At 36.1% G+C, this 27,865-nt stretch overlaps 2 protein-coding genes across 3 annotated transcripts; both read left to right on the top strand.

The window, feature by feature from the left end:
- The first annotated feature begins 4,519 nt into the window (after positions 1–4,519).
- znf207b (zinc finger protein 207, b) lies at positions 4,520–16,927 on the top strand. 2 transcript variants are annotated; one of them, XM_067373095.1, is made up of 11 exons: positions 4,520–4,702; positions 5,104–5,230; positions 5,314–5,452; positions 5,539–5,724; positions 5,802–5,877; positions 5,962–6,032; positions 7,028–7,170; positions 10,855–10,947; positions 11,408–11,620; positions 11,812–11,977; positions 15,096–16,927. In XM_067373095.1, the coding sequence occupies exons 1-11, from the start codon at positions 4,662–4,664 to the stop codon at positions 15,245–15,247; spliced, it is 1,407 nt and encodes a 468-aa protein (XP_067229196.1). In that variant the 5' UTR covers positions 4,520–4,661; the 3' UTR covers positions 15,248–16,927. The 2 variants fall into 2 exon arrangements, with proteins under 2 accessions (XP_067229196.1, XP_067229197.1); XM_067373096.1 differs by lacking the exon at positions 10,855–10,947 and having other exon boundaries at positions 15,096–16,923.
- Positions 16,928–19,846: 2,919 nt separating this feature from the next.
- Positions 19,847–27,853, top strand: cd7al (cd7 antigen-like). The gene is made up of 4 exons (XM_067373602.1): positions 19,847–20,019; positions 20,311–20,664; positions 26,419–26,525; positions 27,029–27,853. The coding sequence occupies exons 1-4, from the start codon at positions 19,959–19,961 to the stop codon at positions 27,203–27,205; spliced, it is 699 nt and encodes a 232-aa protein (XP_067229703.1). The 5' UTR covers positions 19,847–19,958; the 3' UTR covers positions 27,206–27,853.
- The last annotated feature ends 12 nt before the right edge of the window (positions 27,854–27,865 follow it).

Here is a 27,865-nt window from a genome sequence, read left to right as displayed (position 1 = left end):
GAAGCAATGAGAATACTTTTGTGTGCCAAAACAAAAGTAACAATTTTACTGGCGAATACTGAGCCCGCGTTCAGACCTAAACACAGAACCGCTGAACGTAAACAATGTAGCAGAATGACGGGACAGACAAATTTGTAGAATACATTTATCTTAGTTTTGTTTTTGCACAAGTATTCTCATTGCTTCATAACATAAAGGTTGAACCACAGTAGTCACATTGACTATTTTAACCATGTGTTTAACTACTGGATGTCAAAAGGTGCAATGATGTTGTTATCTATGTGTGGATCAGATACCCTCGAATTTCATCAAAAATATCTTAATTTGTGTTCTGAAGATGAATGAAGGTCTTACGGATGTGGAACGACATGAGGGAGAGTAATAATCTTTTAAAGTGTTATCAAAAGAAAGATTACCTTATAAGAGAAATTACCTAATTGTTGCTGTAGCATGACTGAATGTGTATAGTTGCTCCGTAGTCCCTCCAGCATCTCTGGATCAATGACATACAGTATTAGTAAATAGCTAAGAACATATAGATATATTTATATATAGATATATAATGTATTGTGTAAATCTGTGTATCTATATATACTTGCCAAAAAAATCCAGCTCTTGGCAAGGTGTCAAAACCCCATGATGGCGCGGGTGCTGAAAATAGTATGCAGAATCATATTGTTAATAAAATTACTATCTGCTGTTATAGACAAATGATATCAAAATTATAGTTCACAGTAAAAAATAAATAAAATAAAATCTTTTAGATAAATTCTTACTTGTTCTTGGTGAGGAGAGCAGGGCCTGTTGTATGGTGTTGATATTGCCTAAAAAAGAAAAATAAAGAGAGAGAGATTTGTATCTAACAACAATTTCACACAGTACTTATCTAATGCATCCATGCATCAGGAATTACAGCTGCACTGATCTGAGGTGAATCTCACAAATGAAAACATTCTGAAAGTGTTACTTACTTTTTTATTGTTACTTAATCTTTAATATTAAATTTAATAGATTTATTAATAGACCCATTCAATTGTTTACAAGAAAATACTTAAAATAGTGTATGCTTACCTTCATTGCTAGTTTTCATAGGAACACCCACCTGGAGGGTAAAACAAGGCCAAAATGAATATACAACTTATTGATGATGAATACTATACAGGCGGGCGAGCAGATGAGCCTAGAATACACAGAACGCACAGTTTGTCATTAGGCATTGCATTTATGTTCTAGGCTCATCTGCTCACCTGTATGTAGTATGCAACATCAATAAGCTGTATAAATAATTTGATCTCTTAATCTCACTGTTTTATTTACGTAGCCTACTTATAGTGAATACTCTACAGTTCAGTGATTGAAATACTGCTGCAGATGCTGTACATGGATCACAAGTGCACAAAATGTAATATTTTTTGTTTGAAACAGATGGAAAATTAACAGGCCTGTCCTGCAGTTCTGTGGGTGTTTTGCCCTCCAGGTCTCTGCTCCAGTCACCTGACTGAAGAATGAGTTAAGAACATAGCCTGTTGAGTAAAGAAATAAAAGAAAATCAATATAAGAATATTTGTTTTTTCAACCTTAGCAAAGATTTACATGCATAACATACACTACCATTCAGAAGTTTGGGTCTGTAAGATTCAAAGACATTTGACTCACTTACTTTCCAAGGGTACATTAATTGTATTTTATCAAAAATACAATATAAACAGTAATATTTCAATTATTATAATTTAAAATCTAGTATTACAATTTGTAATTTATTCCTGTGATCAAAGCTGAATTTTCAGCATTACTCCAGTCTTCAGTGTCACATGATCCTTCAGAAATCATTCTAATATGATGATTTGCTGCTCAAGAAACATTTATGATTATTATTAATGTTGAACACAGTTGTGCTGCTTCATATTTACGTGGATTACATATCTTAACTGTCACATTTGATCAATTTAATGTGTCCCTCCTTGGATTCGTGTATTTATTAATAAACATTACGTATAAATTCATGCATTGATTTATTAAAAAAAATAATCTTACTGACCCCAAGCTTTTGATGGGTAATGTGACATGCTACACTACAGAACAGCTTCTGTAATAATAAACAAGGTAAACAATACCGTGTTTCTAGCCTAACTTTAAACTAGCCTAGCGTTAAACATATAAAGTGGAGTCGCTGTCTGTTCATAATGTGTTAAAATGTCAACCATCACTCAAGTAATTTTCTCTTCACTATGGCTAATAACTTTTGGCGTTATGTTGAAATATTTTTCATTTACCTGACCAGAAGAGGTTTTAACGTTCTGATCTGCATAAGACAACGTTATTACACTGGTAAGTTTTGCATTAGATCGCAAACACTTTAGTCCAGTTTTTAGACAACAAATAAATGTAACATTTAGGCTGTTTTTGAATATTTGCATATCTTATTTATAGAGATAAAATAAAAGCAATACTCACGTATCCTGGCTCGATGAAGAGACGGTTCATTTGTAATTTAAAATGCGCGCTCCAGAGGAACAGGAGCAGTGACGAGTAGACGTCGTCCAGTGGTAGTCCAGACAACCTAAGCGCAACCTTGAGCAATGGAACTGAGCGGTGGTCAGATGTCAAAATTGTGACAACGCTGTAACAACGTTCACAACGCAACGTAGTTATAGCAACCTTTTGGCCACGTTGTTAAAACGTTGTTAGAAGGTTGGTTACGTTGTGCCAACGTTGTGTGTTTGTTGGGTATTACCAACACAATCCAATCTGAATTTAATACATACATTGTTCGACCGGACATAATAACTGTTATTTGTGTTTGTGCACGTGATATCAGGAAGCAATGTATACACACATGACGGCAAAGCGCAAATCGAGTTACCCCTCCCACTTCTGCTAGTATTACTGAGATATCTTATTTTACTGCAACTATCTGTTTCTTTATCATATTTATAGTGTGTGGTTTATAAATTACCTTATATCCTACATCACATATTTTGATTTTGGACGTCTGGTCACTATATCTTATATCAGAATATTATATAACTGTTAAGCCTACTATGAATAATAAAATACACTGAACAATGTGTCCTGTATCATAGCTACATGAATGACCTTTGCAGCAAAAAAACCAGTGTCAAAATCAGTTAGGTATTCAGTGAGATATGATTAATTAAATGCGCTGACAGCTCATTGCACTTGTCAAACAAGTTACACTGAGTGGAGCTGGCGACCGGTCCAAGATGGCGGCGGCGTCTACCTAGATGATGTCTATCCCTGTGTCTCAATCAGCTCCCTAGTTCAGTAGTCAGGGCACTGACCATGGAGTCGGCCATTTTAAGGGCTGTCTCATTCGCAGAATCCTTCCAGGGCTGCGTTCCAGTTCAGTTTTTAAATGCCCTTCCCTCGCTAACTTCACTCGGTCTCGTTGACTCGGATGTACGTCATTGCTTACGTTGCACGAGTGCCCACTTCTGGCGGAACCTTGCAATGGGCTGAACTGGAACGTCCTAAGCCCTTGATCACTTGGAATTCGCAATGGAGCTGATTTATTATTTATTTTGTCCCCTTAAAAATTGTTTAATACAGCATTCTATATGTATATATGTGTGTTTTAAATGTTTTAAAAAATAATTAAAATATCATAGAGTTGTTTGTGGTGGAGTAAATTAAACGTGATATGCGGTGATGTCATAATCGTGTTGCATTGTGGGTTATGAAGCTGCCTGAAGTGTACATATGAAGTAGACTCGCTCCCTCGGTCAAAATCGAGGGAGCGAGGGTCTGTCCATAAACTTCCCTCGTCCACTTCGCGAAGTGGAACGCACTTCAAAATGGCGGCAGGGATTCCCCGGAGGGGAAGTGTTTAGGGAAGTTCGCGAGTGCGTGTCTAAAACTGGACTGGAACGCAGCCCAGGGCACTGAAACGTTCGCTCCCTGAAAAGTCCCACAATGCACCGTGAAAACCAGGGAGCATCGATGCTCACTATGCTCCCTTAACGGAAGTTCTGAAGCGCGAAACTTGGATCACGTGAGCCAACTCACTACACATAATGATACGCGATAGATGTTTTTAAAAATACAAACCGTTATTTTATTATATTTCAGCATAAACATACATCTTTAGACAGGTAATGAACATAATCTAGCTAACATTTATAATTTATTCACGGCTGAAATGTTGCACGTATAAGTAACAAGCAAATAATTAATCATAATGTAGTTTAAATAACATTACAAGTAATGTCAGAAAATATCAGCTCTGTTATTGTTCATAAATACCAGTAGTGATGTTGTACAATGAGGACGTTGTCACGTTGCCGGAAATAGAGTCATAAGTGTCCCAATGTGTAGTGAACCAGCATCTTTTACTGTCCTTACCAGTGCCCGAATTCGTGTACACGATATACTGATTCACGAGCTCGGGAGCTAGGGAACTGATTGAGAGACACCCTATGTGTGGGAGGGGGTCGATCTTTTATGGGGTCGATCGATCGTCATCAGGAGCGCGTGACGCAGCTGCGTGTTTGCGTCATATGCCGCTGCATTGTGGGAGAAGAGATACTAGCGAAGCCGCGCCATTTTTGCGTAATTCGATCTGAAGTCGAGAATCTGTGTATCTTGACGGTTTTGAATCGTTTCCCTGTTGGATTAGAAGACGATAACGAGTTATTACTAAAATGGGACGAAAGAAGAAGAAGCAAATGAAGCCCTGGTGCTGGTATCCTTTTCGTAACCCGATGCGGCCTGTTCAGTGCTGTGGTGCAGCAGCGTGATCATGAATTTGAGCTTTTGCTGTCAGTTTCACACTGCAGTCACATTTATTGCTGCAAATTAAAATAATTTTAGAAGCCTGTGTGTTTAGTTTTGGTAGAATATGTTATCTTAATGCCGTTTTCGTTAGAATGTCTTGTTTGTTGGAGTTAAGAGAGTATTTAGACACAAAAGCTGTCTAAATGTAGCTAGGCGCTTTCTGAACGTTTTGGGCTGCAGCGGTGATCTATAACTACAACCAAATGCATTTTTAAAACATTAAAGTTTGTTCTTAAACAATTCACATCTTTATTTTTATTAAAAGTATTTTCTCCTCACTTTTAATATGATCCTTAACCAGAATTTAAGGTACTGCAACAGAGATTTTGATGATGAAAAGATTCTCATTCAGCACCAGAAAGCCAAACATTTCAAATGTCATATATGTCACAAGAAGCTGTACACAGGGCCTGGATTAGCCATACATTGCATGCAGGTATGTTTTATAACATATATATGTTGATGTTTGGTAAGGGGTATTGAATTAAATACCTTTCTTTTTTTTTTTTTTTTTTTAAGGTGCACAAAGAGACTATTGACGCAGTTCCTAATGCAATACCAGGAAGAACAGACATAGAACTGGAAATCTATGGCATGGAGGGTATTCCAGATAAAGACATGCAAGATCGGAGAAGAGTACTTGAACAAAAGTCGCATGGTACATTGTAACAATCAAATTGTTTTGTAAAACGTCAATAGAATGGTTTGTCATAGAAATATAACAGTGTTGTGTTGTCTGAGCAGAGAGTCAAAAGAAGAAACAGAATCCGGATGATTCTGATGAGGAGGATGATGATGACGACGAAGCTGGACCTTCTTCATTTCAGCAGCCTGCTGCTCAGCCTCAGGCTGCCTACATGCCCCCAATGACCCAGCCAGGCATCCATCCTGGAGCTCAGGCCCAAGGCATGCCACACGCTGGTTATGCAGGTGTGTATGCCAGTAGTATACAGAATACAGCTAAAACAAAAGTGTGCCCTATTTAGACTTCATATCTCTTCCTAAAGGCATGCCACCTATGTTGACTGGTGTCCCACCAATGATTCCTGGTATGCCACCAGTAATGCCAGCCATGCCACCTGGGTAGGTCTCAATGTTCAGTTATGTAAATTGTAATCTTATTAATTATGGTCCAGTGTGATTAATCTTTGGTTTCATTTTGAATAGCATGATGCCAATGGGAGGGATGATGCCTCCTGGTCCAGCAATGCCTCCAATGATGCCTGGCATGCCACCAGGTCAGTGTTAAAGACAATCATTGGGGTTTAAATTATTTACAGGTTTTTTTTTTTCGATTGCTAAACGACAGTGGGCACAACTGGAGTCACATGTGCAAAACTCTTAACTATAGTCTGCACAGCAGCAGTTCATGTGGACCAAACTCTAGTTCGTTTTTCATTGCTTGAACACAGTTTTCAAAACTCTACACACTTATCCCATGACTTTAACCACAACCTGCACAACACTGTGGATTTACAGCACTTTGTTCAAATGCTAATACACTGTTACAATGTTTTAAAAATTTAAATAAATCATGTGAAAGATTGTCACTCATTTCTTTGAAGAAAATATTACTTTGTATGAAGTCACTGAAATTGTTCAAACTGTAAAGATGAAAAGTTAGTATTTTCTGTGTTGGTGTTTGATGCTAGTGTTTTTACTCTCAGTGTGTTCTGAGTGACAGTGTGTGTTATCACAGTGAGGGTTGTGCATAGTGTTTGGCTGCACTGAGCCTGTTTTGAGTCATGTGTTAACTGTTTAGCTCAGGTGACTGTTGGTAGTGCAGACTGTAGTTAGAGTTTTGCACATGTAGCTCCAGTTGTGCTCACTGTCATTTAGCAATCGAAAAAAAACTGTAAATAGACTAGTTAACATAAATAATTAACTGTCATTATTTTTAATGATGCACTAATTATGAAAACTTGAATTTCTGCTTGGGTAAAAAATTTATTTATTCTCAAACTGAAAATAAATAAAATTTTGCTAATTAAACTCTATACTGTTCAGGGTTTTTGTGTTCTCAGATAAATTAAACTAGTCATAGTAAAGTTATTTGGCAACAAGATGCCTCAATATTTAAGCTGAATAAATTTGACATTTTTAGCATCATTTTTGTTCACTGTGAAGTGCTTCCACATATTTACCTGTTATGGTTTATTACTGGTACACACGAAATAGACACTCAAAAAACCTTATCCGAGGTGGTAGTAGTAGACAATTTTCTTGTTTATAGGAATGCCACCCCATATTGCCAGGCCTGGCATGCCTCCTATGGCACCTGCAGCCCCTGTCACAGCTCCTGGAATGGCCAGCAGACCAGCTGTACCTGCCACACAGTCTGTTGCTTCTAAACCTCTCTTCCCCAGCGCTGTGCAGGTACTGAACGTAGGGCTAGACTTACTTGTTTGCTGGATGTGTGTAGCCACTGTTTGGGAATTGATACATTTATGGGATCATCAAATAAGAGTTATTGGATCATAGATTGATTTAAAGAAACAACCAAAAACCAGTGGGTATTGTAATGCCTGGTTCAGACTACATAATATTTTTGTCACAATAGTCAGTCAGATTGTGATTTTTTTTTTTTTTTTTTTTTTTTTTTTTGGACTCTTATATTTTTGTGTCATGAACAAGAAACATGTCAGGCTACACGTTGCTTCCTGACCAGTCATCACTTGTCATCTTTAACATTGTGCATGATGACATCGAGAAGGTGGAAGTAGCGACTGTCTTCTGGAAAGTGTAAACATTGCGGCGTGCTACCTTAATCTAATTTCAGTACTCACTGGTGTCATGTCACCTTCACAAACGAGTGTTTTTTTTAACCACACCGGTGTGGTCTTGAAATCGGGTCCCCACAAACTGTCAGTTAATGATTATCCTAAGTATATACGAATTATATTAATTTAAAATACGCATATAGCTTACTATATAATGCATAGAAAAACATATTATGCATAATAAAACCACTTGAACGTAATTTCTTACACTTAATTAACAATTAATTAATAATAAGGGGATTAATTAATAAAGTAGAGATATAACGGTATTATGAATTTCGTGGTTTCACTATAGCAAAATTGTGTATTGCGTTACTGTTTTAATAATAACTAAAGCACCTAATTGTTACATAGCATACTTATTTTGTATGAAAACTAGCACATTAGTTACTTATGCATTTAAAAGTACCGTTGTCTCAGTGCTGCGCGAGCTCTCTCTCAAACACAAACGTGCATGCACAGAGAGAGGGAAGATCATTGTAAAATGAAAATTGCCGTACTTAGTTTAAGCTTCGTTCTTATTTTTCTGCTGGAAAGCATTCTGAATTATGTTTTTAAGATTCGGTAAATGACGGACGCATTCTTGAATTTTCGATTCGTTTTGCTCTCATGGGTCCTTTCTATTCATTGTCAACTGTTTTCTATAAATATGTTTGTATTGGCTAACCTTTATACAGCGAATGTTTCTTGTTTATAATGTGCAATGATCAAATTCAAGGACAACATGTTATTGAAACCCTTTTTTCTGTGGGATTTAGTAGCATACTTGGATATTGGAATAATAAATTAAGTATTTTAAATGAATCACATACAAACTGTTACTGTTTTCCAAGGGTTTCTTAATTTTATACTAGTTTCCATTACAAAACCTGTATAAAAGACTGTCAGGTTAGTTGCAGTTTGTAAATATAGCCTACTTGTTTTAGTTCATATAATTGAATGTGATTCACTTGTGGTTGTCAGTTTGTATAAGCACACATTGTGCAATGCAATATTAATCATGAATTTAAAAAATGCTTTTGAGCAGGTGTGAAACTTTTTAATTGGATCAAATTCAAAAACCTTTAACAGTCAAAATTAGATTTACGAAGATAGGTGTGTGCGTGCGTGTGTTAGTATGTGAGTGTTTTGTGTATTACATTCTCAAAAATGTGAGGAAAAAAAAAAAGTGTCTCGTGGTACTCAAAAAACTTTCCAAGGTTGGCAGGTCTGGACATGGTTAATTTGTACATCATTGTAATGTTCAATAATTGTTTAACACTTAATGGCACTTTTTTCCAAGTCTTGATTTGTCTTTTTTTTTATTTTATTTTTTTTTATATCCCAATAAATATCTTACTGTGGACTTTATACTGAGGTATTACCGTACCATGACATTTTGATATTGTTACATCCCTACTATTAAGTGAATAATTGGACATCATTAAAGTTCGCCAGCATTTATCTTTTTTCAGTCTCTTGTAGTAGTCCCTTGAAGAAACATCATAAAGGCAGGAGTATCATTTCCATAGTTTCACGAACCTTTCCTCCATTTCGTAATTTCACCTAGCAGCACCTATATCACATCTCTTCCATTTCACCATGTTTGAAAGCTGTGTACAGAAGAGCTTATGTTCTCCTATTGGTCAGTGTCACAGATGTGATGGAACCGGGTGTGTCTCATACGCCTGAAAAGTGAAGCCGCGGGCTCTTTGATCGCCCCCCTGGTGGCTGGATGCAGTACAAGTCATAAACCCGCCCTCTCAATGCAAACTAATGGCACTTGTAAAAATAACAAAAAAAATAATTACACATACAATAAAATTTTCCGAAAGATGGTTTTGGTCATTTAAGGTAGTTGTTATCATGCTGATATATATTCAATAGTTCATTTTTGTGATCAGTTTGATTTTTGCAAGCAATTTGGTGCTATAGAAACGGGGCGTGTCATCACGATTTACAGTTGATTGACAGCTTCTCTGAGGACTGTCGGAGCTTTGAGGGGAGATTGAAGATGAATAAATAACTATTATTTTTCGATTTCTGTGTTATTTCTCACTGACAAAAGTTGTTGTTCAGCAGTAAACTGTACTAACCGACCTACAGATCTGACGGATCACTGAGTTTTTTTCAGTCACGTTAAATGTGGGCTTTATAAGCTAAATGTTATTAGCCAAGATAACACTGCTAATGTTAGCCATGACAGAAAAAGCAGGTGATCGTAATCTGGCAGTTACTAATTATCTTTATGGGTATAAAATAATAATTATAAGGACAAAATTAATCCTACTCTAGTTAAAGAGCACTGTCTAACGTTACAGCAATCGATCTGCTGTAGAGTTAGTTCAACTTTACCAAGGTTTCAAAAATATTATTGCTCTAGAAACAGAATATTTTTTACAAGTATAATTTTAATTTGTGTATAATTTATATATTTAAAATACATCAATTACGATATGTTGTTTTGACGTAGTTATGAGTAATTTAGTTTAAAACTGAACAATGTGCATTAATAAACATTCAAATAAATGTAAATTCCTTATTGCCAGATGTAATTAGCATTGTTTAAGCCAAATGAAAAAGGGAGGAGGAAAAGAAAAATATAATAAACAATAGATAATAAAACAAATGGGTGATCTGATCTTGGTGACGCAGACGTCTGGGCGGAAGTTTGATACCACGCCTCCACCTCCTGGTTTCACTGACGAGTCTTTCTGCGCATGCCCAGGTTCCAACATGTCAACGCCCATCATCGTCCGTTTCAGTTCATTACATTGGAAGGAAGCGTCGTCGCGTCGTCCATCTTTTTTTACAGTCTATGGATGGAACCCATCCTGGAGGACTGAAAAAAAAACATGCAAGTCTTTATGTTGGGATGTGAAGCATCTCAGATGCAGTGGCGGTTACTGCCCATTATGACACACTATGCTTGATAAAATGAGCTCTTGTGCTCTGACACCCATTGTCGTTAACAAATCACCACGAACACACTGCTTCAAACGGATCATGGCCAAATCGGCCTGATAACATGTAGTCTGAACCCGGCATAATAGAGACATACTTTTCTTTTTGTTTTTTTGACAAATGTAGTGCCAGTAAAGGACAACCGCTAAGCAGATCTTGCTGCTAAAGTCATTATAAACAGGCTTTTAAAGTCTTTGCACAAACACACAAGGCTTTCTAGAGTAATTGCCAGTTTACTTTGTGAGGTTGAATCCCGAGTTGAGTCTAAGGAAAGTTTTTTTTTTTTTTTTTTTTTTTTTTTTTTTTTTATTACTGTTATCCTTTCTCTCTGCTTCAGATGGGGACTGGTGTTGCGAGCCCCAGCGCCGCCCCTGCAAGTGCAGAGACACAGTCTGCCTCCTCTAAGCCTCTGTTTCCTAGCTCTGCCCAAGTACGCAGTAGTTTGTGTGCTTCTCTTTACTGCAGCACAGCATGCCGATCAGATGCTTGTTTCTGTCATTAGTATATATGCACATGCATATGAAGTTGTAGTGTTGATATTTAGGCCGGTATTTAGCTGCTTAATGATTTGATTCAGTTCTTGATGCATGCATATGCTTTTTGCATTCAGCATATTATATGGACAATTATGTAATTGGCCACAAAAATCACTCCAAACAGACAAGTACTTGTACTAGCTTTTTTAACTACCTTTATGTATTTTATTTTTGTATGATTTTTATTATTTTCAAAACTGAAATTATTTCTTCAATTAAAAACAGCTCAATTTGACACTTTTTTTTTTTTTTTTTGGTGATAATTTGTCAGTGTGTGCTGTGATGTGGCAAGACCTTTTTCTTCAAGCATGTTTTGAAAATGTCAGGTTTTTTTTTTTTATTATTTCCTTTTAGGCGCAGCAGACTGTATCAAAACCATCATCTACCACCTCTGATTCTCCTAAAGTGACATTCCCAGCCTACACCCAGCCTTCCTCCACTCCTTCTGTTGCTGCCTCCTCCAGCACTGTGGCCAAGCCCCCTGCCACAGTCACAAGTAAGCCAGCCACCCTCACCACCTTGAGTGCTACCAGTAAGTTGATGCACCCTGATGAGGATATTTCGCTGGTGAGTGCTTGAGTTTTGCTCTAACTACTTTTTTGACAGTAAGTAATTGTAAATGCATTATCTGGAGTTAAAGAAATATTGCAAAAAGCACAAGTTTAACAATTAATGATGCGCGAATACATGCAGTCCAAAGTATGTTCTTGTTACCGCAAGTGTCTAATTACGTTGTTACTGTCTTGGCCCCAATTCAGGAAGAGAGACGGGCTCAGCTGCCTAGGTACCAGAGGCTAATCCCTCGGCCTGGGCAGACTGCAGCGGCTGCTGCCTCGGCTCCCCCTAGTGGAGCAGTGGGGGGAATGATACCTGCCCAGCAGGTTATACCTCCTCAGCAGCCTGGAATGAGGCATCCCATACATGGTAAGATTGCATCTGTAGGTCGTATTTCTGTTGACATTTAGCCACTGTCACAGGGTTTTTCCTGCATTAAACAAATATTTTGGCGATCACCAAAATTAATCTTAGTTCCTCCAAAGGTTTATTTGGTCATTTGATGTGCCGTTCTACTGGTACCTGCTCTGATAGCCGTCTGCTTTAAACTCCTGTGAGTGTTTGTGCTTTGTGAAGAGCATCAAAGGTTTCTATTTACAATGTGTTTTTGCAGCTTTTGAGCTTTTTAGCCAGTCACAGACATTTGGGATGTATTCCAGAAAGCAGGGTAACTTACTGTCACATATACCCTGAACTCTCGGTTGATTAACCCAAACCTTGCTTACTTGTGGTATGCTTGTTCCAAAAATGCGTCCGGGAGTTCAGCCAACCCAGAGTATGTTCCCGGTTAACACACAAGACATTCTCAACAGAGCGACATATTGATGATTCACCGTGGAAACAGATGCTAAGAAAAAGCGCGCCATTCTACTTCATTCTTCTTCTTTTGTTTAATGGCGATTTACATAACCTACTTGGTGCACATCACCACCTATTGGGTGGTTATACAATCCTTTTTTATTCTTAATATTGTTTGATGCTAATTATTAAATATAATATAACATATATATGTATTTTATTATAGAAATTATAGCATAGAAAATGTCCTGTTATAAAGGATAAAAAGCAGATCCATGTGTTAGATGACAATAAAATACATTCATATATTAGAATTGAATAAAGTTATATATTGTATAATATAACATTGTGTATATAACTGTAACTATATAACAAATTTAGATACATTAATATAACCATATTGATAATACAACATGTATCTGAATTCCTCTTAAACTAACTAACCCTTTAACATAACCTGCTCCGGAGCAGGTTATGTTCAGAGAGCAAGTTGCTATGGTTACTTACTTACATAGTTACTTCCGTTTTGGAAACCGAAAGTTGAGGTTATCCGCTTACTTACTCTTAAACATACCCAGGTATTTCACATAACCTGCTTTCTGGATTACCTCCCTGTTGCAATGTTAAGATGGTCAGAATCTACTCACACCACCCAAAATGGTGGATTCTTTTGTTCAGCACGAGTTCTGCACGTTTGTGTAGAATGCAGCTTTGTGCACCACGTCATATTTGACAGTTTCAGCTATTATAATGGCAGAGATCTTTGTTTGCTTTCTGTATTGTGTTTTTTTTTTTTTTTTTTTTTTTTTAATGCTGCTAGCTACACTAGATATTTTAGCTAGATATTTCTAATCCACTGTTTGGAAGTTAGTCGGGCCGAGTACAACAACAAACGTCTAACCAGTCAGCATCAGGGGCATATGACGGTCAAGGAGAGAGAACGAGCAAGAGGGAGATTTGAAAATAAGAAGAAAAAAACTGCAGAACGAGAAATGGGACACAATACAAAACCGCTCAAAAGAATATCACTGGAATGAAGGTTTATGCCTGGGCAAGTGCTTTAGGACCCTGTTATATTAGAAAAGCTTTCCAGCACTGGAGAGTGCAAAGAAGGAAGGCCTGAAAACTGCTTTAATCCCACTTCTCATGTGTGTACACTGGGTTTTGATTGTGTGGAGCTGCTGTGGTATTTATGACTAACAACGAACACTTTGCATTTACTCGTGTGTACTGTACGTTCATTTTTTTTTTTTTTTTTTTTTTGTGCTTGTCGTTCATCAGCTGCACTTTATTTTTTGCATTTTGTTGCACGTCAGCTGTGAGGAACGGACATCCACTCGCGTTGCGTGTGTAACAGTTGCCAGATAGTGAAAGTTCAGCAGGTAAACCACTGCGCTCCGACAGTGATAATCATAGCGATGGACAGAACAAAACAAAACAATGCACAGATTATTTGACATACAGCATTAGATTAAGTCTTGTATTGTAAATGTAAACCTGCCACTTTTTTGTGTAATGTTTTATTGTTCATTTCTAACTTTACAAATCAGTCACTGTTTATCAGAATGGTTGCCTAGCAACAAACAATGTAATAGTGATGTAATGAGGTCACAGGTGTACACAAACAGCAAATCATAATCAAGGACAGTGATTATCTGTTTATCATAATCATACTTGAATTCCACAATCATGTTGACATTAAAATAAGGGAATTTAAATGATGATAATTTGATTAGCTCAAATCATTAAAGGGATAGTTCACCCAAAAATTAAAATTATCCCATGATTTACTCACCCTCGAGCAATCTTAGGTGTTTATGACTATCTTCTTTCAGATGAACACAATTGGAGATGTATTTAAAAATATCCTTGTTCTCCAAAGATTTATAATGGTAATGAACAGGGGCTTGTTTTGAAGCATCCATTAAATGCATCAACAAATAAATGCATCCATTCATCATAAATAATAGTCAGTAGGGCTCCAGAGGGTTAATAAAGGCCTTTTGAAACAAAACAATGGGTTTTTGTAAGAAAAAAATCCATATTTAAAACAAAGTAATAAAAAAAAAAAAAGCGAGCGGCTGTGCACATTGATTTGCGCCGGAAGAGTGAACTCTGACCCAAGGCATGATGCAATGATGAACGTGGTAGCGCAGAGGATAGAACAAAACAAAACACTGCACATGAAATGGGTATAAAACAAGAAATTTCAAAGAGAAATGTCAGAGGATTTCGATACGAGAAGAGGAGCTAAGTTTGTTGCCCAGCACTATTTGTTTGAACTGTGAGAGGCGTCTACGCTACTCCTACATCCCGCGTCATACATCGTGTGAGGGGTTACTCATTTGGCGCAAGTCGACTTGCGGATTATGCGTACGGTCATCTGGCAGAAGCTAGCTTTTTTAGATTATAAAGTTTTAAGTATGGATATTTTTCTTACAAAAACCCATCTCTTCACTTCAGAAAGCCTTTATTAACTCCCTGGAGCCTTATGGATTATAATTATGACTGGATGCATTTATTTTTGGCTTCAAAACAGGCCCCCCGTTTACTGCTGTTATAAATCTTAGAAGAGAAAGGATATTTTTAAGTATATCTCCGATTGTATGCTTAGTATTAGCAGTCAGTCTTGTTGAATTTATGATGTAAATGTAATGTTTAGTCCCAATATGTGTATTTTTGTTTTCAGGTCAGTATGGTGGTCCTCCACAGGGCATTCCTGGTTATATGGCTGGTGGCATGCCTCCTTATGGACAGAGTGCCCCAATGGTGCCCCCATACCCACCTGGGCCTCCCATGGGTATAAGGCCACCCGTAATGTCTCCAGGCAGCCGATACTGAAACAGCGCTGTCGTCCCACTAGGTTTGGAGGTTAAACCTTTTCTCATCTTGTGCTTTTAATGTAGCCAAACCAATGAGCTCTAAACCCACTGCTGAAGAAAAACTGGACATTTAAGATATGTTATATCACACAAAAGTATTGGATTCAGCCCTTAAATAAAGACTAAGAAGATAACAGCAGTATCAATGTTACAGTTGATACATGTATTGCTTTTCTTCCTATTGTGTTTCATTCAGGTTGTACAAGTACAGTATATTAGACAAAGGTTCATAATATATTGAAGCCGCTGGCCTAACAGTATCTCCATACTCAAGGCAAGTTCCCAGTAAGATTTCTGCTTTTATCTTGGTAGAGAAGCCCTCACAGCACCATACTGTGCTGTTGGACTTTACGTCCCCAACATCAGCTTGGTGAGGGCTTCAGATCACTGTTGTCATGGTGTTTTTTCTTTTAACTGTTTGCATCCATTTATTCAGGGTTTAAATAGCACAAGGGTAAATATGTGTCTCTCTGTATTTTTATTTTTTTGCTATGTGCATTGTAATAAAACATACTTAATTTTGATTTTTTTTCTTCTTGATTTTGTTTTTGTGTGAGTGTTTCCTGTACAGTGGAGTCTTCAGGCAGGTTGGTTTTCTTGATAAAGCCATAATGTTACAGACACACTCGTTCTGTCAATAACAAATTTGTTCTGGAATGTTCATATAGGTATTTAGTCTATATTAACACACCATTAAGAGTCATTTATAGTAAAGAGTAAAGAAGTAATCCTCCTTAATATTTTTAACTGTCATATGACACATTTTTGCTTGATAACCCAGTTGCATGGATGAGCTTTCCAGAAGTTGGATTTGAATGCACCACACATTTGTCTGACATGACATGCTTGTGATATTTCTCAGTTACCAGTATTAAATTGGTACAATGGCTTGGAAGCATTTCCTGGTCTGCAGGTAAGACCCGCTGTGTGTATTATATTGCAAAGGATCCAATTTTACTGCATGTTTTTGTATTTAACCCATGGGTTTTAGTCTGTCATGTAATTGATTCATCACAAGAAGAATGTGACGTCTGTTTTAGTGTTGGGGGAAAGCAGGAAAAATTGGCTGAAGAGATTTACCAGATATTTACCAAGTGTTTGCCAGAGAGTCATACAGTTTAGATATATTTTTAGGGTAGCTGCCCCTGCTTCTGGAGATCTACCGTCTTGCAAAGTCAATCAATCACACTTGTACTACATAAGTTATAACCATGGTGTTTTGGATTACTTGAAAATTACAGGTGTAATCATGATGGAGCAGTGCTGGAACTAAACTCTGCATGAATGTTGCTCTCCAGGATCGGGGTTGTCTACCCCTGCTTTAAATTTACTTTATTTCACACCAGATTTTCATCTTTCCTTCCTACTTCAGTATTACTTGGGAATGCCGAGAAGTGTTATGATTGTTACTCCTGATTTAAAGTAGAAAGGTAGGGTTTTTTTGGACTGATGTTACAAATGTGAAATAAACAACTGTAATTTAATTTGAGTTTGTGTTTCATTGCTTGGATTTTAATATGTATACAGTACCAGTCAAAATGGTTTTGAGGTCATTTTCCACATATAGTAACACCTTTTTGTCCAGTCTTGTCATGAGGTGCTAATTGAGATGCTTTTCCAACAGTCTTGAATAAACTTCGGTATATAGTGGAGATGGTTTGCCCATAATGTTTGAAAAAAAAAATATATATATATATCTTTGGGCAAAATTTCACATACTGTACATGTATTAAATATTTTCTTTACACTCAAAAAAAAAAAAAAAAAAAGGTTTGTTCAATAAACTTGATAATTTCCCAACAATTTAGGTCTATACAATAAGAATGAAATGAAAGTTGATTTTAACAAATAAAAAGCAGACTTAATACATTTAAGTTTGTGTCATACTCATGGCTTTAGCATACTAACATGTGCTATTTCTGGTTAGTATAATTTAAGAATTTAAAGGGTTCACCCAAAAATTAAAATGTCATTTATTACTTCCCTTCATGTCATTCTACACCCGTAAGACCGTTCATCTTCGGAACACAAATTCAGATATTTTGATTAAATCAGATGGCTCAGCGAGGCCTCTAGACAGCAATCTCAAGATCCATAAAGGTACTAAAAACATATTAAAATCAGTTCATGTGAGTTCAGTGGTTCAATCTTAATATTATTAAGCAATGAGAATACTTTTTGTGTGCCAACAAAACGACTTTTCAACAATATAGTGATGGACCGATTTCAAAACACTGCTTGGCTATACAAATCAAATGAGTTATTCGGATCTCCTAGCAAATGGTTAAACGGCTGAAATCACGTGACTTTGGCGCTCCGAATAACTGATTCGATTCATAAAGCTCCAAAGCTGTGTTTTGAAATCGGTTCATCTCTATATTGTTGAAAAGTACGCTTTTTTTTTTGGTGCACAAAAAGTATTCTCTTCCCTTAATAATATTAAGGTAGAACCACTGAACTCATGTGAACTGTTTTAAATATGTTTTTAGTACCTTTACTGTATGTATCTTGATTTTCAATGGCATTGCTGTCTATAGAGGCCTCACTGAGCCATCGGATTTAATCAAAATATCTGAATTTGTGTTCCGAAGATAAATGAAGGTCTTACGGGTGTGGAACGACATAAGGGTGAGTAATAAATGACATTATTTAAATTTTTGGGTGAACTAACCCTTTAAGTTGGCTCAACAAAACATTTTGTTTAAATAAAATTAATTCTTTCATACTGTGCCAATTTTGCGTGGAAATGTTTCCTTAATTAAATTCATTGAACAAATTTTTCGGGTGCACCTTAGTTGATCAGTATATGAAATGTATAGAATGAACAAATATGGCAAGGCTGGTGTCAGTGCTTACATAGTTATTAGTGAATCAGTTAATCTCACACCATCATAGAGCTGCCCACAGCACAAGCACCACTCTTCAAGCACAATGATAACCGCAATGTTCAGAAACTCTAATAAATGTCCATCATAAACACTGACAAGTCTTTTCCTTTACTGAAAAATAAAATGCTTAATCTCTTAATTAAGCTCTCCTAATGCAGTCCCTTGCAAAGCATGCTGGGAACTACAAATCCACTGCCCAGTTACAGTAATGTAAACTAAAATGGATTAGATAAACTTTAGTTTTAAATAGGTGTATTGAATACATTGAAATTAAGTAATTAAGACAGTGTTCAAAAGTGTGTTGCTTTAGCTCGTTTTAATTGAACATCAGTCAGATTTTTTTTTCTGAGTATGCAAAGGAGTACAAGTGCGTGTTGTGAATACATGTGAAAACACTTAATATTCAAATTTATCACAGATGATTGCCAGACCATGAGATTTTTTTTCTGCAGAAATCCAGTTATGTTCAGCCCTGAGAAGTAACAGTTAAACCATTTTAACATTCTTGAGAACACATTTATTCTACAAAAACAAGAAACCACATTTGAAAAATCCACATTTAAAAAATGTCTTGCAGTAGTTTCCCTTAGCCTCATAACCCCACCCGTTATAACGGTGAAGTTGAAAACGTTTTGTTAAAAAGATTTTATTGTTAAGCATTAGGGGGAAAAGGCTTTTGTATAGTCTCCAAACAGGTGCTTGGGAATCAGACATGTTTTTTTATTTAAGGCCATTGATAAGCCAGTCATCTACTGGCTCAACAGCAGCTCTTCCTTCATGTTTTAACCTGCTGGCAGACTACAACTCTTCCTTCCCACCTAAATTTCACACCGTGTTTGTTTATCTACACCAGAGAGGAAATAGTCTCTCAATTGAGCCTTTCTGTCACCTGATTGAGTTCAGGTTCCTTGACCTATGTAGCAACTGTCAATTAACAAAATGTATTGTCTATTGCTTATTTGCTTGGCCAAATGTATTTTAGCTAAATTTTATATTTTGCCAACTGGATTGGTCTAAATATACATTCTGTGGCTCCAGCAGGATGTTCTACCTAAGATGGCAATTCTTTTCAGACTACTTGTTTTCCTACCCTCACAGATGTGTAACAGATGTCTCCAGATGCAGATTAATAACCTGAATCCTGTTTCCCTGTTTTTCTTAACTGACACGACCATTAATCTGTTTTGTTTTGTCCTGTGTATGTTCTCTGTACTCCCTCTAAGAGGCAGTATAACAGTTCATCCTGAGATGTGAATAAGCTCTGAAGAAAGTTCTTGGCATCAGAAAGTAAATGGTCAGGTTCATTCAAACGACTTTAGATTCATTTTGTTGAAGATATTGTGTCCAGGCTTTAAATGTTGAAAGTGTGAGTATGCATATATTCTTTCTTTTTAGATTGCAATGAAGCAGTCCTTTTAATTTGGGTAATTTTGATTTACCACTCATAATCAATTGAGATTTATTTGTACGTTCATGTTTATGTTCTATTGTGTTTTTACACTATTATCATACTATTATTATCAAACATTACACTATTGAGATACTTAAAGTGAAGATGACTCTATGCAAAAATCTGTATGTGTTACAGTAATGAACTGAAGTTGACAAACCACCCAACACTAGTTTCCTTTTTCTCTTGATCTGTAAAGGGCCCCAAACCCCACACCCCTTCGAGGTGGAGTCACTGTGCTCCTCGTGTTCATCTGACATTATTTCTTTGTTACGCTCAGATGTTTCTGGCTTTCTTACCTCAGTCACTATTATTTAATTTCCTCTTCAATAATGTTAGGTTTGAAGTATGTTCATGTTACTCTCTTGTTTCTTATCACCCCTTCTGTAACTGGTAAGTAAATATTTCATACTGATTCTAACCTTTTTGTTATAGTTTTTTTTTTTTTTAAGACTGATTTAAAGACTGAATAATTGATACACTCTTACATAAGAAGGTAAGCAGAGAAAATAAAGTTTATGTACAGAAATGTTTTGTGGCAAAAGTGTTCTCATAAGACTTGTTAAATGTTGAATTTTATTTTAGCAAACTAAAACAGTTCTTTTAGTTTGTGTAACTAGGCATGAGTTGTGCAATACACGCGATTCATCTAAATGTTACTAACTTGTAGCCATTTCACCTCAGCACATGGAGGTATTGTTTATATCCACAGAGTGAGAAATTCATCCATTGACATTTCCTGTGTATCGGCAAACAAGGAGAAAAACCTATTTGCCTTTTCACTGAAACGCAGGTTGCTGCAGACCAGTCAAGTAATGTATCTTTCAAAAGGAAACACACCATTTATCAATAAATCTGAGGACAAGAATCGCATTACTGTACGTGATGAGTTCTTCAACCACACAGTTCATCTGACAATCTCAAACCTGCAAGGTCAGGACACAGACGTGTACCACTGTGAATTCCACTATGGTGATCTTCCATATGACAAGAATATCCCTGGCAAGATCGAGTTCTTCATCTATGTCGAAGACTTCTGTAGGTGACTTTTATTTATATTTCATCAAATATGACTTTACATGAAACAGTCTAGATCCAGGTCTATTGTAATGTCTATGGTGTTTACTTATACCACAGTTCTTGCCACAGTCAAGAGTGCTGTTGTACTAAATATTAGCACAGCTGTAGACACAAAGCCTAGAAACTGACAATACTCTTATAGTGTGGTCTGTATAAAGTCTGCAAACTTAAGTTATACAGTGAAAATATACTAAACGTATCAGCACTCTTGCACACTGCTTCACAAATCAAATTAGAGGACCATAACAAACTGTTGTGTAATGTTCTTTTTTATTTGCAGTTGATGGTTACAGAACCCCAGAAGAATGACACTTAAAATAAATTAAACTTAGGCAGAAACATACATAGTTTATTTATTGAAAAAGAGATACATTTTTGTGCATAATTCTTTCGGCTTCTACCTTTGTTATTGTTTTATTATTAGGAGTTCAAGGCAAGCACGTGTAATTGTTAAATTTTCGAAGGATCAGCATTCTCCCCTAAAAGTGATCAGGCAGACCAAACCATAAGTCGTAGAGACTTGAAACTTTGAGGGCTGGTAGTACTCATAACGCTTACAACGTCACCAAGGCTCACCCCGATCGGCCTGACAGGGGCGCTACAGCAGTCAAAAGTATGAAATGGCTCATAACTCCTGAACCGTTAGGCCTAGGCGCAAGTGTCTTGTATTGTTGGAATCCTTGGCTCAAGGCGGACAAAAGACCTACTTTAGCGAGCTAGTCCTTGGTTTTTGACTCAGTCAGAACCAAACCATTGCAGAAATGTTCTCTGGAGTCAGAGTCATAATTATCAAAAAAAAAAGTTGCAATTTTGATTCACAGTCGCTAAGGGGCACCAAAACAAATGATGAGCCACTTTTACTAAAATAGCTGTAACTCAAGAACAAAATTAGATATATGCACCAAACTCAGTACACTTGTGCAGGGCCTCAACTTAGGTCACAATTAAAAAATCGTGTCGATTGGACACTAGGTGGCGCTATAACTTGGAAAAAAAAATAAAACAGCTGTAACTATGCAACTGTTAGTCCGATCGACTTGAAATTTGGCATTTAGTGTCTTGGACCAAGGGGGCATGACAGTCTATGAGTACATTGGCATATCTCAAAAAACATGGCTGCCATTGGCCAATGAAATTTGAGCACCTATTAGACAAGGTTAACGGAGGCCAATCATGACAAAACTTGGTGAGCTTGTTCGACTCAAGGTCTATAAGAATGCATATCAATTTAATATCGATGCATATCATTTCATAGATGTCCTCATTCTGAACAACTTCGCCTCAAGAACCAATGCTGTCAATCAAATCGTTCATTAATTATTCGCGAATATCTGAAAAACCTATTTTTGCAAACTAGTCCTAGGTTTTTCGCCAGATCACAAAAAAAAAAAAACATCCTTTGGACTTTCTAGATCAATAATTATCAAAAAAAAGTTTAACTTTACCCTTTGGGTTGCTATAACAGGGGTCATTTAGAAAATGGGCATGGCAAAATATACTCAAAAGCCTATGAATCCCAAACAAAAACTCAAACTTGCACATGCAGCATATGACTCTAAAGAAGCATGCCAACTTTTATGAAGATCGGACCATAGGTGGCGCTATAACTGTTAAAAGCTTTAAAAATATATGTTTTTAATGGTTTTGGCTGAAAATTTATGTAACTTTGGGTGTGGTCGACTTATTTTCCCGGGAGTCACGTCCTTAGACACCTGAAACCTTGCCGAGTTCAATGATACCAGACTTGCCAGGTTTCGGCTTATGGTTTGTGCAACGTTGTGATTTAGAGCTTAAACAAATTTTGCGAATATCTTTGAAACCATTAGTCCAATCGAGACAAGACCAGCGTAGGAAACACGGCACCAAAGTTGGTTAACTATATGTCACTGCCCAAAAGTCAAAATTTTGATAGGAAGTGGCAAAAAAAAATTCAAAGTCACTCATGGGTCATTTTTTATGCTCTCATATACATACGTTTCTATAACTCCAAAGCAAAATGAGATATTTTCACCAAAATTAACACAAAAAAGTGGTGGAGATCAAACCACTGTCAAAAAACCTTTAAAAAACATATTTTTCCTTACTAAATTGCCTGTATTGGCTGTAATTTTTTCTTCCATATATGATCTAAGTACTTACACGATTGCTAAATAAAATATAATATCTTTTTATGTGCTTAAAGGCCTTACATGCTTGAATAAAATAAATGCTATAAATGCTGCTTGCAACTTTTATTATTATTATTATTGTTATTATTATTAATGACATAAATGGCCGCAACAATTCCATAATACACAGAATTATTAGGCAATTTGATTTTCTGATCATATTTTTTTTCACATTTTACCAATTCCAACCCACATTAATCTTAATAACTACTATTAATATTGTATTTGATATTGTATTGATATTGTAATATTGTAGTCTCTGAGATCCTGACACCTTGCACTTCTGGAGACTCCAGGTAGGTTTCAGTACTGGGAAATGGTGGCGCTGGAGACTAAAGGGTTCTGATGGTTTCACACTTATTTCTTCACCTTAATTCTTAATTCTTTTGCAGTTAACGTGTCTTTTCTTCTCCAGATGTTTTTGTATGACCCCACTGACCCAATGAGCATTTTGCTGTCCATTGGTCATGCTTTAAAGGTGCCATCAAATGTTTTTTTTACAAGATGTAATATAAGTCTAAGGTGTCCCCTGAATGTGTCTGTGAAGTTTCAGCTCAAAATACCCCATAGATTTTTTTGTAATACATTTTTTTAACTGCCTATTTTAGGGCATAATTAGAAATGCGCCGATTCAGGTTGCGGTCCCTTTAAATTGCGCGCTTTCCACCCCCGGAGCTCACGCTTGCCTTAAACAGTGCATAAACAAAGTTTACACAGCTAATATAACCCTCAAAATGGATCTTTACAAAGTGTTCGTCATGCATACTGCATGCATGCGTCGGATTATGTGAGTATTGTATACTGTTATATTGTTTACATTTGATTCTGAATGAATTTGAGGCTGTGATCCATGGCTAATGGCTAATGCTACACTGTTGGAGAGATTTATAAAGAATTAAGTTGTGTTTATGCATTATAATGCATAATAATGAAAATAGCGATGGCTCTTGTCTCCGTGAATACAGTAAGAAAAAATGGTAACTTTAACCACATTTAACAGTACATTAACAACATGCTAACGAAACATTTAGAAAGACAGTTTACAAATATCACTAAAAATATCAAGTTATCATGGATCATGTCAGTTATTATTGCTCTATCTGCCATTTTTTGCTATTTTCCTTGCTTGCTTAACTAGTCTGATGATTCAGCTGTGCACATCCAGAAGTTCTGCCCTTGTGTAATGCCTCGATCATGGGCTGGCATATGCAAATATTGGGGGTGTACACCCCGACTGTTACGTAACAGTCGGTGTTATGTTGAGATTCACCTCTTCTTCGGAGGTTTTTTAAACAAATGAAGAAGAAGGAAACAATGGAGTTTTAGACTCACTGTATGTCATTTCCATGTACTGAACTCTTGTTATTTGACTATGCCAAGATAAATTCAATTTTTAATTCGAGGGCACCTTTAACTTTGCAATTTCTAGTATTGCATTAGTATTGCGTCCTTCTAATGAGCATTTAATCATTTTTGACTTTTCAGTCTGAGTTAAATCTCTGTTTTGCCTCATTTTGCCTGTAAAAGCAAACCTGCCTTATAATTATGCACACGTTTCACATGCGCATTTTTCATTTCCAGCCTTCATTAAAAATTATATATCACTTATAAATTATTAAATACAATATTAATAGTAGTTATTAAGATTAATGTGGTTTATAATTGGTAAAATCAGAAAATCAACTTGCCTAATAATTCTGCACACAGTGTTGTTCAGTATGAACTAACGTTTAGTAATAGGCATTATAAAGAGTACTAAATAATACCATGTTCAGCTATTTCTTATTGCTATTTCTTACATATATGTGTGTGTGTGTTCATTGATGGCCGATTACAAAATCAGCAGTGTATCTTTAATAAAACAAGACAGGTGAGTAAATACAATACATTATATACACTAGTACAGTGCACAGCATAAATGAGTACACCCCTTTTGAACAAATACAAAAGATGAATTTTCTTTGTGATCACTAATACAGTTCATGGAAAGATGGCAAAACTAAAATGTATTAAACATATACATAATAAAAACTGAGAAATATATGTCATTAATAGCTATAAAATAAGTAAATTAGCCAATTTTGTTCAAATTAAGAATTGCAGAAATGAGTACACCCTAGATTTAATTCAACAAATGTATAATATTCTAGTACTTATATGCCCTCCATAATTTTGAATATACTTGCTCTGACCCTTATTGGCACAGAGTGTACAAGTTCATGACAAATTGTCACATCTGTCCTGTTTAACTCCTGGATGATGAGCTCCTTAAATACCCTGATCTTAATGGGGAGTGTTGCTCCACTCGTCATTACAGAATCCCTCATAGGTGCTCAAGAGTGTTAAGATTGAGTGCAATACATGTCCACAAAAGGTTTTTCACCTTGGGAGAATGCATATCCTCATTGTCATGTTGAAAAAATGCCCAACAATGCAGGGAATGAGGAAAGGGTAACATCTTCTGTTTCAAGTTTGTGTATTAAATTACACAGTGGTGTGGGAATTCATGACAGCATTGATAAAGCACATCTCCCTCACACCTTCAGCACTCATACATCCCTATATAATAGCTTTACTATTACTTTGGGAACCATAAACTTCTCACTGTACTCCTCCTCTAGCAACACCATAACATTCTGGATGCAGTTAGATCCAAAATGTTTGATTTGGTCTCATGAGACCAGAGTATTGATTCCCAGAATCTATATTTTGTAAATAAGGGCTTTGGAAATGGTTAACTGACTTTATTGTGCCTTGGCTACAGTAGGTAGTGCCAGTGAGAACAACAACCATGCATTTCATTTCTGCAGGCTGCATCTTACTCTGTGAGATAAACAGTCACTCTTTCCATAGCTTTTGCTGGCTTTGAGACACTCTCTTGGTATTTCTCCTGCTCTTTGTTTAGCAAAAAAATCCCTCATCACTAAATGAAAGCTTAAAATGAAGGCCTGATTATTTCAGGGGCCTTGTCACAAGTCCATTGTTTTTGAATTTCTGTGTTACTTTTGCTATATTTTCACACTTAAAACAATGATTTTGTAATCCTCTTGTACCACTGTCCTCTTTTGTGCTAAGAAATAAATCTCCTGACAGTTCTCTCCCAAGTTGTTCTGTTGTTGTCAGCATTAAGTCTGAGAACGATTCACTGGGTTATATAACACTTTTAACTGTCAAGAAAGTACTTCTCTTTAAATGTTTTGGTTCAACATACTTACCTGTTGATCAAACATTGCCTTAAACTTACACCAGAACATTTTTATTTTGTTTTATTTAGTAACTTTTAGGAGGGTGTACTCATTTTTGCTACACAGCATTTTATAACCTTGATAAGAAAATCTTATTTTCCTGAATAATTTTGATATTCTTCTTTGGTAATTGATTAAGCAGACTTGCTGGAGCATTATATCTCTAAAGAACCCTAACATGTCTTCTAAATAAGTAATTTAAGTTTCAGAGGGGGTGTGTCATTTATGTAATTTATGCTGTGCACTGTATTACAGCATGTCTCTTTATTGTGACTGTATTTGTTGTGACTGTGTTGCAGCTCGTGAGCCTTGTAATTGTTCAAGTTACCTGCCATTGCTGTATGTGATCTCTGGAGCTGCATGTCTGCTGGGTGTTCTGGTTTTAACTCTCGCTACAGCTTACTGTGTAAGTATTTTATGTAGAGTTTCAAGTTTGAGTTTAAATTCAACTGTGTCACCTTTTATTCAGTTTGTTCTTTAGGCAAAAAGACATGAAATAACTAAAACTCCTAGTTATAGTCAAGATGTCTTGCTATTCACTGAAATGAGAAGAAAACTGCATATAATAATAGGTCCGTGGACTTTTTTTCTCCTCAAACCACTTGGTCCCTATATATTATGGATCCCATCATTGGGGAATAAGTTAATTATAATAATAATAATAATAATTATAAGAATAACACAAATTCTACGAGAAAACAATTTATTAATGCATAAAAAGTTTCATTGCAACTTTATTTTACAATACAGTGTTTAATTGTTATAATATTGGTTCAAAAATCAAAAAAATCAAAATGTTGATGGTGATTTGCCATCAAATATGTGATTTAAAGGTGTCATTCTATGGTTTACTCCCCACTATACATTTCAGTTAAACCCACACTTTTACCGATTTCCTCTCACATGCAGTGTAGATGGCCTAACCGTAGAAAGCCACAGCCTGTAGTTCCTGTTTATGAGGAGATGACTGGGGTGCGGCCCACCAAAGGAAAAGCCACAAGCCGTCAGATTGATATTGCAAAACTGGAGGAGGCAAACAGCTCTGTGGCCACCTTGTTCAGCAACGAAAACCATTATGTAAATTGAAGTGTCAAAATGTAGTGAATAAGAAGTCACTCTGCATTGATGTTCATGATGATGCTTCAGCTGATCCACAAGACTTTACTGAATCATCACCTTTGTTTGTTAGCATAAAATTAGTCTTTTCATCTTTCATCTGTACCTCTGTTAAAGGTACTTTAAGACATGTAATTTTATTGCTACAAAAACAGATTGTCAGCTTGCATCCTTTTTATACAGAGATTAAATGTTTTTTTGTCTAATAGTACAAAATTTATATATCATGATAAAACACAATGGTTTTTTTTATGTTTATTTTGATTATAGGTGTAGTCATATAACATATTTCACTTTACATATAGGCTTCAGGCGTTTTAAATGTAAATTGTACTCCACATTTGTTAAGTTGTTTATAACCTTTTTTCATTTTTACAAAAATAAATATAATAATGATAATAATAATAATAAAATAAAGGTATATAAACAGTAACTATGTACATACAGGGAGAGAACGTGTGGCCTAATTTAATTCCATCCAGAATAGACTCAAGTGACTTTCATTTAAGTAAAACATCTATATGCATGTAGATATTAAACCCACACACACACACATATATATATATATATATACATATACATACATTATATATATATATATATATACATATACATATACATACATATACA

Source organism: Chanodichthys erythropterus, chromosome 21 (assembly GCF_024489055.1).
Source record: "Chanodichthys erythropterus isolate Z2021 chromosome 21, ASM2448905v1, whole genome shotgun sequence".
Lineage (NCBI taxonomy): Eukaryota > Metazoa > Chordata > Actinopteri > Cypriniformes > Xenocyprididae > Chanodichthys > Chanodichthys erythropterus.
The sequence above is the reverse complement of the archived record's forward strand: the minus strand, read 5'-3'. Positions and strand labels throughout refer to the sequence as shown.